This window comes from Equus quagga, chromosome 11, assembly GCF_021613505.1.
Source record: "Equus quagga isolate Etosha38 chromosome 11, UCLA_HA_Equagga_1.0, whole genome shotgun sequence".
NCBI classification, from domain to species: Eukaryota; Metazoa; Chordata; class Mammalia; order Perissodactyla; family Equidae; genus Equus; species Equus quagga.
Genome location: NC_060277.1, coordinates 81186470 through 81200266, shown reverse-complemented (window position 1 = coordinate 81200266; position 13797 = coordinate 81186470). Strand labels below are relative to the sequence as shown.

The window sequence follows — 13797 nt, the reverse complement described above, 5'->3', positions numbered from 1 at the left end:
GTTTCACTGGTTCGAATGCTGGGCGCGGACATGGCACCGCTCATTAGGCCATGTTGAGGCATCATCTCACATACCACAACTAGAAGGACCCACAACTAAAAAAATATACAACTATGTACTGGGAGGATTTGGGGAGAAAAAGCAGGAAAAAAAAGAAGATTGGCAACAGTTGTTAGCTCAGGTGCCAATCTTTAAGAAAAAAAGCAAAAAAAAAAAGTTGATTGGAAGACTTAGGTGTTTGACTGTATGACTTGTTGACTTGTGGGTTTTCCTGTCGGGTAATTAGTTAAGAACCCAGCCACTTCTATAGGGGGAATGGAGACCTTCCCCTCACCCCATGTCAGTAGCAGTAGATCTTTAGCCTAGCATCATTTACTTTCTTCAGAGAAGAATCTTCCTTTATTCTGCCTAGGTGGTGCACATATCAGAGTAGGGAAAGGGAGGGTGGCTAGATGCAAATGCTCACTTACTCTTCACCTTTTTTCATACCTCATTATCCCTCCTATAGCTGTCAGCTAAATCTGGTGTTTCCATGTGTGGAGCCTTTCTGTCTCAGTTTCTCCAGGGAATGTATCTCCAGTCTTTTGATATATATCTACATCTGAAAGGTTGGTGTGACAGTGGTGGTTGTGTGGGTAGGTGGTAGATTGGTGCTTGACTGCATCGTGCTGCAAGGGACTTGAGAGTCTGACCATTCCTCACATAGGCTTTCAACTAGTCTCTTCTTACCCTTCTGCCTTTTGTAGTAATTGGTACCATCAGTTCCTGAGCCTTTTTTGGGTGCTGTGGGCAGGATAAATTAGTTTGCTTCTTGTTCACATTTCTCAGCTGCTAGTGCTTAAGTTTCAGCTTTCTTTGGTCTACTTAAGTCAATCACCACTCCTCCAGAAACTTAATGTTCACCAGAAAAATTTGACCATCTCTTAGGTCCTCAGTTCTCTCTTCTCCTATTCTCTTTGTCCTTGTGAGTTTATATCCTTTTTCAATTCTTTCTGAAACCTAGAGAGAGAAAAAAACACTTGTTCAGTTTTTCATTTTTTCCTGAAATTGCTTGTTCTTTCTAAAACTAACTACATTAATATTATGTTTTCCTACCTTAAAATTTTACTAGACTTGATTCTATTCTATTTTCCGTCTTGCCTAAATTTTTATTTTTAAAGTTTTCAGTTTCATTTGTATAGTGAACTTTTATGTACTTCGTCTGCAGATTAAATGTTAGTGGGTTTATTTTCAGTAAATATGGATCTGTGGCAATATTTTAGTGTCTGATATTCTATTTCAAGCATATACAATAATTTATCTAATCTGTCCTTTGTTAATGGATGTTGTTTGCTTCTTATAAACGCTTTAAAAAGCTTATGCATACATTTTCTCAGGTTATAAATGAATAAATTCATTAGTTATCAGATTGCTAACTTTTAACATATTACCAAACAGTCCTTCAAATAATCTGTAACCAACAGTGTATGAAATTATCATTTTATATCCCAGTGATTAATTTTCTTGTCTTCTCCTCTTAGACTACGAACCTCCTAATTTGTTAGTAAAGCCATTAATGAAAATTAGACGTCTTGAAGAATTAGGTATTCCAGTAGCTGAAGTAATTTCTTCTTCATTACAGTAATTTCTGAGATGAGCTTTCTTCTGTTTTTCACTTTTGCATTCTCCAAAGGAAAAAAAAAGTAGTATTGTTGACACAAAATAACCAATAACCATTCCATAGATAAGAGAGATAAGGTAAATTTTACTTGAGCCAGAGTGAGGATTAAAACCCTGAAAGGCCTTAGAAAGCGGTCTGGAAAAGGATGGTTTTCTGTACAGTCTTAAACCTTTTTAGAACAGAAAACACACCCAGGGTACGTTTGATCAAAGTTTGAAAGAGGTATTTAGTTGCAAATTAGCAGGTCGACATGACCCTGATGCTGGGAAAGGAACTAATGGGCTGTACTAACAGGATGTAGGAGGGGAAGTTTGCGTTCTTGAGAGAGTGCATTGTTGAATGGTTAAAGCAGCTGTACAGTGTATGTTTGATAAGTCAGGTTTCTTAGTTCAAGGCTCATCGGTTTTGAACCGGATGGTTACCCCATATACTTCAATATGTGAAAATCTTTTGTCAGTCTATTGGGGGTGGTAATATTGTGAGTCCAATTTTTAAAGAATTAAGCATCTAATATTCACACTTTTCTCTAGCTACTTATTCAAGTATTAGTTCTCATTGTTTCATCATTGCCCTCCATGTTGCTAAACCCTGGACTTTCCCTCCCTATGACAAACATTTATTGAATGATAATCTATGTGCCAGGCATGCTTCAGTCTTTAAGTTGGTGGTCCTTTCTGCCTTACTTGAGGCTGTGGACCAGTCTCTTATTCCTGTTCTTTGGAGACTACACTCTTTTGTGTTTCATGTTCTAGCTATTCCTTATCAATCTTCTTTGAGTATTTTTTTCTTCCTCTGCAGACACTGTAAGCATTGGTTTCTTTCAGTTTTGTCTCTGTCTCATTATGCTTCTAATTCATGGTTTTAATTGCCACCTATATGCTGATGACTTCTAAGCTCTCCTAAGCTTTATACTCCTAATTGTAAAAGCCCAATGGATCCCCCAAAGGTTCTTATTCAATGGGTCCTTACCAGAATTTATCATCTTTTCTTCCTTACTTACTCTTTTCCGTACATTCCCTTTCTCCATGATCATACCATCCTTCAAGTTTTAGAATCCTGGATATTATTCTAGATTGCTTCTCCTTTCAGTCAAGCTGCAAGTTCTACTGACTTTTCTTTTTAGATGCTTCCCAGATTTAGCTCCTTTTGTTCTTGTAGTAGCAGTCTCCTTTTTGCTTCCAGGTTTGTTCTGTTCTGTACACTGCTACCAGAGTGAACTATCTGAATTGTATCTGACTGTGCCCTGTTTCCTGTCTGCCTGGAGTTTGTATCTGAATTATATCTGACTATATCCCTTCCTTATGACAAAAGAGAATCTCTATGAATTAGTCAATGACTGCCTTTCTAGGTTTATCATTTACTACTCCCTGCCTTGTTTATTTTGTGCTAGTAACATAGAGTTGTCCATATGCTGTATATTTTATTGTACTTTGAAACAAACTTATCTCTGCCTGGCTTGCCCTTGTCCTTTTTGCTTGAATTAGCCTTTAAAATTTTATGTAATCATCCTCTGTGCGGATGTTTTCTCTTTCTTCTGCCACGGGCTAAAGGTACCATTTTCTGTTCTTCCATTGTGGTCATTGTACTGATGGTGTAATATTAAAGAGTATTTTTTTTTTGTCCTTGTAGATTGTTCTATTCAGTGAAAAAAAATTCTTCAATGCCTAAAATAAAGTAATGGCTCAGTAATTTTTTTTTTTTGATAGTAGGTGTCTGGCAATTTTAGGTTGTTAGAATCATCTATTTATAGATTACTTTCTTTGTAAATGATGACAAAATCTAAGCTAAACTTGGAGACTGTCATCCACATGGATAGATACTTGATCAAGGAGTACAAATAATATAATTTTTATCCTAAAGGAAATGTGTGCATTGCCTCTGAAAACATATTAATGCCAGAAACTAATGCCATTTAACTTACCTGCTAATTTGAAACACTTGTTACCTCTTCCTTGCCCCTCCCCAAAATTTGTATGCATAATTTAATGTTCTGTCATTGGAAGATAGTGGGTCACGAATTTTCATATTTATTTTGTAGATTAGATTTGAAAATATTAGAATTATGACAAAATATCTTTGAGTTTTTTTACTTATCTGGAAAGAGATGTAATGTTTGCCAATTTTTGTTAGGAGCTGGGTTGAAAAAATGTAAAGATTTTGAGAGACTTTTTTTCTCTTCTGGTTTCTTATCCACCTTCTATTTCTGAATTACAGTTACAGATGTAGAGCTGAAAAGACTGAAAGATGCCTTCAAGAGGACCTGTGGGCTCTCATATTATATGGGCCAGCACTGCTTCATCAGGGAAGTGCTTGGGGATGGAGTGCCTCCAAAAGTTGCTGAGGTAATCTTTATGTTCTAGATTTTCCTTTGAGATAGTTATCCACCGGCCTGAATTCTTGAGGGGCGTCCTGGTCTTAACAGATTTAGTCTTCGCTACAGTTAATTTTCTTGCCGAGTAGGTAAACAGGTCTTGTTTTAGATGTCAATATGACTGTGCTCTTAGAGACCAACTGAGAGTACTACAGAGTTGCAATTCTGCTTCTTTTGTACATCTGAGCTTTAAACCCACTGATTATAATCAGGGGACCATTAGTATGACTGACTTCTTCTTCTTATAGACTTTATCACTCTGATGTGATTTTTAGTGGGAGTATGTTTTATAAATTTTGTGTTAAAGAAAATCTTTCCATATAGTAAAAACCTAATTAAATTAATTCTAAAAAATTAAATTTTGTAAATGAAACACTAACTTATTAGAACTTGTCTTATTTAAATTCTACTAAAATTTTTAGATAGAGATAAAATGTGCTAAGTTGATATAAATATTCCCTTTCTAAAAATAATGACTTTACTATTTTATAGGCATATGCACAGATATGCATTATGTCATTCTAAATGTGAAATGAGAATAAAATTAATAAAACAGGGAAAATTATAGAAATTTTAAGCTTGGCATATTACATAGAACCTTAATTCACCATTCCTAATTAGTTACAGGTTCTATTTCTAACCTGTGTTGTGTGCTTTTTAACTTTCTGGTCTATATAATATGGAGATTACATTTGTTGTTTTTTTGTGTGTGTGTCTTAATTTTACTTGGGTAGGGATATATGTTCCATTAATTCTCTTATATGTATTCTTGTGTAAAATTATGTACTTTCTTGTGGCATTAATTTGGATTTATGACAGGGTTATCTTTTTTCCTAATACTATTTATTGGGTTCTCTGTTTCAGTATGAATTCGTTGTCCTGTTTTCTTTTAATTTTTTTGTCTTAAATGCTGGTATAATATAAAAATTTGGAATTTAGAATTTTTCATTTTAGGATGAAACTAGCAATTTAATGAGATATAATATAAGATGCCAGTTAGAGGAAGTGATTTAAACTGAGTCCATAGTAACTAATACAAGATGCTTCCAAATTCAAACATATACTGACTTCAGCCTTTCTCTCCCCTTGGCTCCTTTCTTAAGGTCAAAACTGTCAGACTCAGTGTAATTCATGGTGCTGGGAAAAACTTCGGTCAGATTTATCTGCCTACTCTCTTTGGATCATATATAAAGATTTACATATGTACATCTGTACACCTAAAAACAGATATCCGATCAGGTTTTTGTCCAATTTTTAAATGGATTGTCTTTTTATTCATGAGTTGTAAGAGTTCTTTATATAATCCAGATGCAAGTCCCTTATAAGATACATCATTTGTAAATATATTCTCCCATTCTGTAGATTGTCTTTTCATTCTCTTGATGTTGTCCTTTGAAACACAAAACTTTTAAATTTTAATGAAATCCAATTTACCTGTTTTTCGTTTTATCACTGGTGTTTTTGGTGTTGTATCTAAGAAACCATTGCCTAACTCAAAGTCACAATGATTTACTCTTCTGTTTTCTTCTAAGAGTTTTTAGCTCTTAGATTTAAGTCTCATCCATTTTGTGTTAATTTTTATGTATGATGTGAGGAGTCCCACTTCATTCTTTTGCAAATAGTTCTCTAGTTGTCCTAGCACTGTTTGTTGAAAAAACTATTCTTTCCCCATTGAATTGTCTTGTCAGTCTTGCTGAAAATCAGTTGGCCTTAATAAGCATAAGGTTTTATTTCTGGATTCTCAGTTCTATTTCTTTGATTTCTCTCTTTCCTTGCTTCAGTATCACATTGTCTTGATTACTCTAGCTTTATAGTAAGTTTCGAAATCAGACAATCTCATTCCTCCAACTTTGTTCTTGTTGAAGTTGTGTCTGTTCTGGGTCCTTTGTATTTACATATCAATTTTAGGATCGACTTGCCAATTTCTGCAAAAAGGGGATTTTGATAGGATTGCATTGAATTTGTAGTTTGATTTTTGGGAGTGTTGCCATTTTTAACAATATTAAACTCTTCTGATTCATGAAATTAGTGTCTTTCCATTTATTTAGATTTTTAATTTCTTTTAGTGATGTTTTACTTAAGTTTTCAGGGTGTAAGTCAAATGTCCATCAACTGAACAAAATGTAGTTTATTTATACAGTGGAATATTATTTGTTAATAAAAAGGAATGAAATTTTCTGATACGTGCATGGAGGAACGTTTAAAACATGCTAAGTCAGAAGCCAAACACACAAGACCACGTATTTTTTTTTATTCTATGTAAGTAGCCAAATCTGTAGAGACAGAAAATAGATTAGCGGCAGTTTGTTAAAAATTTAGGTGATTTTTTTTTTTTTTTCTGACTCGCTTGCGTGGCAGCTACGACTTCTTCCCTTGCTCTGATTTTGGAGAGACAATCCATGCATCCTGTATTTTGGAGGAATCTATCCTTCCTGGCATGTCAGGCTACTTGGTTGCCCTGTGATCTCAGCTCTCTGATCGGCTCAAGAAATGTTGTAATATGATAGTTTATCTGGCTTTTTCTTGTTTTTAGATTAGGAGTGACATACTTTCATGCTTTCTGTGTCTAAGGTGGAAGTGGAACTGCCTGCAGCATAATTGTTTTTTTTAAAGATTTTATTTATCCTTTTTCTCCCCAAAGCCCCCCGGTACATAGCTGTGTATTTTTAGTTGTGGGTCCTACTAGTTGTGGCATGCAGGATGCCGCCTCAGCGTGGCTTGATGAGCGGTGGCATGTCTACGCCCAGGATCCGAACTGGCAAAATCCTGGGCCGCCACAGCGGAGTGCGTGAACTAACCACTTGACCACAGGGCTGGCCCCTGCAGCGTAATTTTTATGTAAATATTTCATATATTTCATTTCATCCAAAACTTTCAAGAGTCTTGCTCTGTCCTTTGGACTATCTGATAAGAGTCATCACTGCGTAGAATAATTAAAGTAATTGTTTTACAAGAATGATCTTAATTTAAAATCGTAAAATCCACAATGATAGTTTCAAGCTTCAGTTTTGTTGTAGTTAACACTTTTTTATCTAAACTCTAGCACAGTATTAAACACAAATAAAAACTTTATAAATAGTTTTAGTGATGAACTTCTTTTGTCCTATTATTTACTGACCTAGGCTTATTTTAAGTGAGGAAGGGTACTATTGGCATATGGATATTGATTAGTACATATAATATATTGTGTAAATTATAAAGTATTATAAGAAACTAAGTACTTCTATCTTTAATTAATCTCTGGTATTTTCTCAGCAAAGGAAGTCTTTATAGTTTCTCACACAGTAATCTCAAAGGATGAGTGAACCCCGTTAAATTCTGTTCTGGAACAGTTTCAACATTCATATAAACTGAGCTTGTGGCTTATTTGAGGCATCTCTCCAAAACAGGCAGATCAGTAGATGGACTTAATCAGCTTTTTTGTGTATTTGGGAAAAGGAGAGAATTTATGAGTGTAATTCATCTTACAGTGCAGTTATTTGCTAAAGTGGACATAAGTTATAAATGGAAGTATGGGTGTGAGCAGATAGTTGTTTGTTTGTTTGTTTTTTGTGAGTAAGGTTCACCCTGAGCTAACATCTGTTGCCAATCCTTCTGTTTTTTCGCTTGAGGAAGATTAGCCCTGAGCTAACGTCTGTGCCTGTCTTCCTCTACTTTGTTTGTGGGATGCCTCCACCGCATGGCTGATGAGTGGAGTAGGTGCGCACCTGGAATCTGAACCCCAGGCTGCCGAAGCGCAGGGTGCAGAACTTTAACCACTCTGCCACAGGGCTAGCCCCTGGGCAGGTAGTTGTGAAGCTTGAATTTAGTTTTAGAGGATGGAATGGAGGATAGAATGGAGGATCTCTGTTCTGTGGCTGCAGGGGAATAAAGTTAAGTGATGGGATTTATAAACAAATGGTTAGTTGGAAAGGTAAGAAAGTAATCTTTCCACTGTATATGGCCTTTGTGAGACTTTTCTTAAAATCCTCTGGAGAGCTTGGACCTTAAATCTGGGTGAAGAGGGTCACCTACTCTTGGTGAGATTCTGAAATTAATGGGTTGAGACACAATAGGAATATTTTACTGTCAATATCTCCATAAGAAGAGCCACAGGAGTCACTTAAGCTGCCAATCATGGATGGAAAGAGAACTTTATTCCCTAGTTAATGTGTTTTTCTTTTTTTTTTGGGTGAGGAAGATTGGCCCTGAGCTCAGGTCTGTTGCCAGTCTTCCTCTTCTTGCTTGAGGAAGATTGTCCCTGAGCTACCACCTGTGCCAATCTTCTTCTATTTTGTATGTGGGATGCTGCCACAGCATGGCTTTGATGAGCAGTGTGTAGGTCTGCTCCTGGGATCTGAACCCATGAACCCTGGGCTGCCAAAGTGGAGCATGTGAACTTAACTACTATGCCACTGGGCTGGCCCCCTAATCAGTGTTTTTCTTTATAGTAGAAGTAATAACATGTAGTCATATGCCCATAATGATGTTTTGGGCAACAACAGACTGCATAATAATGATGGTGCTCCCATAAGATTATAATGGAGCTGAGAAATTTCTATTATCTAGTGATGTTGTAACTATTGTAACATCATAGTGCAGTGCATTACTCATGTGTTTGTGGTGATGCTGGTATAAACAGATCTACTACACAGCCAGTCATATAAAAATATACCACATACAATTATGTACAGTACATAATATATAATAGTAAAAGACTATGTCACTGTTTTATGTATTTACCGTGCTTTTTATTGTTATTTTAGAGTGTACTCTTTCTACTTATAAAAAAAGAAGTTTACTGTAAAACAGTATGCCATCTTATGCTGGCAGTAGCCTCATCCATCTTGTGTTTACTGTATCTCTTGATTGCATCATTTTCTCTTGTGCTTGATTTAATCTCCTACTGTTTTGTTCATCTTGGTCCCTAGCATACAGAATCCACTACTAATGTTGCCAGTAAGAGGCCATGTCAAGTAATAGACCTGGAAATGAGATTAAAAGTGATTAAGGACTGCAGAGGTGGAAAATCACTGATGGTTATTGCTCACCAGTCAGGCATGTCCCATTCCACCGTAGCTGCAATCCTGAAGAACAAGAACAAAGTGATGGCAGCTGTTAAATGATCTGCTTCATTGAAGGCAAAAAGATTAACAAAAATTTGAGAAGGGCCTATATCAGACATGGAGAAACTTATAATGACCTGGATTGAAGATGCAGAAGCGTATCCCTGTCAGCACCATGATGATCATGAGCATGGCCAAAACAAAAAGTTTGTTTGCAATGTTGAAAGAAAAGGCTGATGATTACTGTTAGCTGTTGAATTTACTGCTAGCTCTGGGTGGTTTAAATGATTCAAGAATTGTTATTACTTAATATGAAAGTGAGTGTTGAGTGTGAGTGCTGATGTGAAGGGAGCTGAAGAATTTTTGGAAACTCCAAATAAGCTGATTGTGGAGGAGAATTGCTTTCCAGAGCAAATATGCAGTATGGATGAAACCTCCCTATTCTGGAAACAGATGCCTAAAAGAACGGTTATCCATAAGGAGGCCAGGACAATGCCAGGTTTCACAACTTTTAAGGACAGGGTAACAGTCTTGTTTGGGGGTAGTGTTGCAGGCTACAAATTGAAACTCTTTGTGATCTGGCACAGTGAAAACCCCAGGGCCTTCAAGCATATCAGTAAGCACACACTGCCAGTGGACAGGAGCAGTAAGAAGTCATGGATGACCCAACTCCTCTTCCAACATCCCCTCATGCATTGCTATGCCAGGAAAATGGAGAAGTACTATTTGGAGAGTAACATACCTTTCAAGATTTTGCTTATTGTTGATAATGCTCCCAGACATCCTCGTTTTATTGGTGATCTTCATCCCAATATCAAAGCAGTGTTTCTCTCTCCAAACATCACTTCTTTGATCCAACCAATGGATCAAGGAGTTATGTAGGCATACTTCGGAGACATTGCAGGTTCAGTTCCAGACCATTGCAATATAGCTAGTCACGTGAATTTTTTGGTTTTCCAGTGCATATAAAAGCTATGTTTATACTATACTGTAGTCTGTTAAGTATTCTATAGCATTATTTCTAAAAACACAATGTCCATACCTTAATTAAAAAGTACTTAACTGCTAAAAATCACTAACCATCATCTGAGCCTTTAGCAAGTCATAATCTTTGCTGGTGGAGGGTCTTGTAAAAAAATGCAATATTGGTGAAGTGCAATAAAACTGGGTATGCCTGTAGCAGCTTTTAAGGCCTACCACCTGAGGAAGACCTTTGCCCAGGTTATTGCTGCAACTGAGTAAGACACTGAGAAGATGCTGATGCAGTTCTGGAAGGATTACAACTTCTGTGACTGCATTGAGAACCTTACTTGGGCTTAGGGTGATGCCATCAAGGAGTGTATGAATGACATCTGGAAGAGGACACACAAGTTCATCCATGACTTCAAAGGATTTGCTAAGGATGAGGAAGTTGCAAAAATCAAGAGGGCTGTGGTTGAGATGGCAGACAACTTTAACCTGGGTGTGGATGAGGATGACACTGAGGAGCTCCTAGAGGTGGTTCCTGAGGAACTGACTAATGTGGAATTGTTGGAACTGGAACAGGAATGTATCGCTGAAGAAGAGGTAAAAGAAAAGGGAACTTGAAGAGAAGAAAAAGAACCCCCAAGAAAACTCACAGTGAAGGGTTTTGCAGACCTCAGCAAGCTCCTCAAAAAATCTGAAACATGGTCCCCAACACTGAAAGGCTTTTACTAGTAGAGAGAAATGTTCATGGTGTATTATCTGCTTACAAGCAAATCTGTGATGAAAAAAAGAAACAAACTAAGCAAACCACCATGGACATATTTCTGAAAAGAATGACAACTCCTCAAGAAAAAGCTGAAGCAGGGCCAGCCCTGGTGGCATAGTGATTAAGTTTGGTATGCTCTGCTTTGGCAGCCTGAGTTCAGTTCCCAGGCTCAGACTTACACCACTTGTCAGTGGCCATGCTGTGGCAGTGGCTCACATACAAAAAAAATGAGGAAGATTGGCAACAGATATTAGCTCAGGACAAATCTTCCCCAGCAAAAAAAAAAACTCAAGTGGGTTCTTCAGGATGTATTCCAGAAGAAGGCATTGTTAGTGTAGCAGATGATAGCTCCATGTGTGTTATTACCTCTGAAGACTTTATAGTGGGACAGGATGTGGAGGTGGAAGAGAGTGATATTGATGATCCTGACCCTGTGTAGGCTTGGGTGAATGTGTGGGTTAGTGTCTTAGTTTTAACAAAAAAAGTTGGAAAAAAAACATTTTAAAAATAGAAAAAAGCTTATAGAGTAAGGATATAAGGAAAGCAAATATTTTTGTACAGTTATGCAATGTGTTTGTGTTTTAAGCTAAGTGTTATTATGAAAGAATCAAAAAGTTAAAAAAAATTAGTTTATAATGTAAAAAAGTTATAGTAAGCCAAGGTTAATTTATTATTGAAGACAGAAAAATTTTTTTTTTCTTCTCCACAAAGCCCCCATGGCACATAGTTATATATTCTAGTTGTGAGTGTCTCTAGCTGTGCTATGTGGGATACCACCTCAGCATGGCCTGATGAACGGTGCCATGTCTGCACCCAGGATCTGAACAGGCGAAACCCTGGGCTGCTGAAGTGGAGCGTGGGAGCTTAACCACTCGGCCACAGGGCTAGCCCCAAAAAATACTTTTTTATAAATTTAGTGTAGCCTAAGTGTACAATGTTTATAAAGTCTACAGTAGTGTACAGTAATGTCCTAGGCCTTCCCATTCACTCACCATCACTCACTGACTCACCTAGAGCAACTTCTGGTCTTGCAAGATCCATTCATGGTAAGTGCCCTATACAGCTGTACCATTTTACTTTTACACCATATTTTTACTGTACCTTTTCTATGTTTAGATACACAAATACCATTGTGTTACAGTTGCCTATAGTATTCAGTGCAGTAACATGCTGTACAGGTTTGTAGTGTAGGAATAGTAGGCTGTACCATATGGCCTAGGTGTGTAGTAGTCTATACAAGTACACTCTATGATGTTTGCACAATGATGAAACTACCTGAGGACTTATTTCTCAGAATGTATCCCCGTTCTTAAGCGACCCATGACTGTATATCTTTCAAGTGCAAGGAAAGGTATTTTTGGCATCTTAGTGCAAAAGAATGATGAGCTTAAAAAGACAATAACTTGAGTCCTTAATATATTAATTAAGGAGGCAATGTAAATTTCTAAATTATATAGCTACTCTCTTTTAGAAAATATTTTTGTGGGCCGGCCCGGTGGCACAGCAGTTAAGTTCACATGTTCTGCTTTGGTGGCCCAGCGTTTGCTGGTTTGGATCCTGGGTGTGGACATGGCACTGGTTGGCAAGCCATGCTGTGGCAGGCATCCCACATATAAAAAGTAGAGGAAGATGGGCATGGATGTTAGCTCAGGGCCAGTCTTCCTCAGCAAAAAGAGGAAGATTGGCAGCAGATGTTAGCTCAGGGCTAATCTTCCTCAAAAAAAAAAAAAATGGGGGGGAGGAAGAGGGAAATTTATCTCAAATTGAACTGAACTCTCATTTTTTACCTTCTCTGAAGACTTGCTTTGATAAATTCTAAGATAGAGGCTATTTTGGATGAGGAATAAGAACTCATGGCAGTTTACAATTTTTAGAATTTGAGCATTGATTTCATTAGACTCATTGTTTCTAGGATAGATTAGTGTAATTAATGTTTTGATGCAATTCTGATCTTGCTTATAATAGTAGCCATGTATTATTTGATAAAATATTAAATGAATAGAATTTGAGGGGATTGAGAAAGCATGGTCAAAACTAGGTAAATGAGAAGTAAATGAAAAATGTATTCTTCTTGAAATTGGAGTTTTCTGAACCAAGGCCACTTATTCTTAATAATCCAGTGTTTATGTTTTTTAGAGTATTACCTATTCCCCAATCCCCTCCCCCGGAAATCTAATAACAGAACATTTCCATGTAGTATTAATTTGTAATGTATCCTATTGTTTTTGCATTCACTTAAAAGTGGTTTTCACCATTTACAAAATCTGCCAGGCAAGTGAATTTATAGTAGCTTCTCATTAGCTGTTTCTTTTAACTGGACACTCCTAAATCTCTATCCCAGGATTGATTTCAATTCTGGATACTGGCTAGTATAGTAATACCACTCCACCATAATAGTAATACCATTATTCTGCAAAATCCTCTTACAAGAATGACCAGGACAGTGACCAAGAAACCATACTCCTGAAGTCAGTTAGCTTTGCTAACTTTGCAATCTTTGAACATTTAACCATTTCCAAATTAGAGGAAAATGCACGTTTTAAGCAAAAGCACTCTTAGAGCCTGGAGTGTTTTCAGACATAGTGATGAACATGTGAAAACAAACAGCTGATTGGTAGTATATTTTTCCATTAGTGTTGGTAAATTTATGCTTAGGTATTCATATTACATTTAGATGGCCTTTGGGAGTAAGGACATTCATTTACTAGATAGTCCAGGTTTAAGGGGACTATTTGATCATAGAATAATGATTTGTGTTTGTTTTCTTGTTTTGATGTTAGTTGATTGGTATTATTGATTTTATCCCTTTATGTTGGGTTTACTAGCATCTCGGGTAACAAACTTTCTTGACTACTCTAGTCATTGCTTTTTAGCTCTTGATACTATTGATCATTGACTGTTGTAATATACAATAACTAATGTGTTTATGTGAACCAGAGAAAAACAGCTAATGTTTTCATTTGTTTATGTTTAGATACACAAATACCAT

General features: G+C 36.7%; 1 protein-coding gene across 1 annotated transcript in view; it reads left to right on the top strand.

Annotated features, from left to right (window-relative positions):
* The window catches only part of USP32 (ubiquitin specific peptidase 32), a 203690-nt gene that overhangs the window by 62465 nt on the left and 127428 nt on the right, over positions 1–13797 (top strand). Inside the window, exon 2 of the mRNA XM_046675933.1 lies at positions 3875–4002. Coding sequence (XP_046531889.1) covers positions 3875–4002 — 128 coding nt within the window. The remainder of the gene's footprint in view (positions 1–3874; positions 4003–13797) is intronic.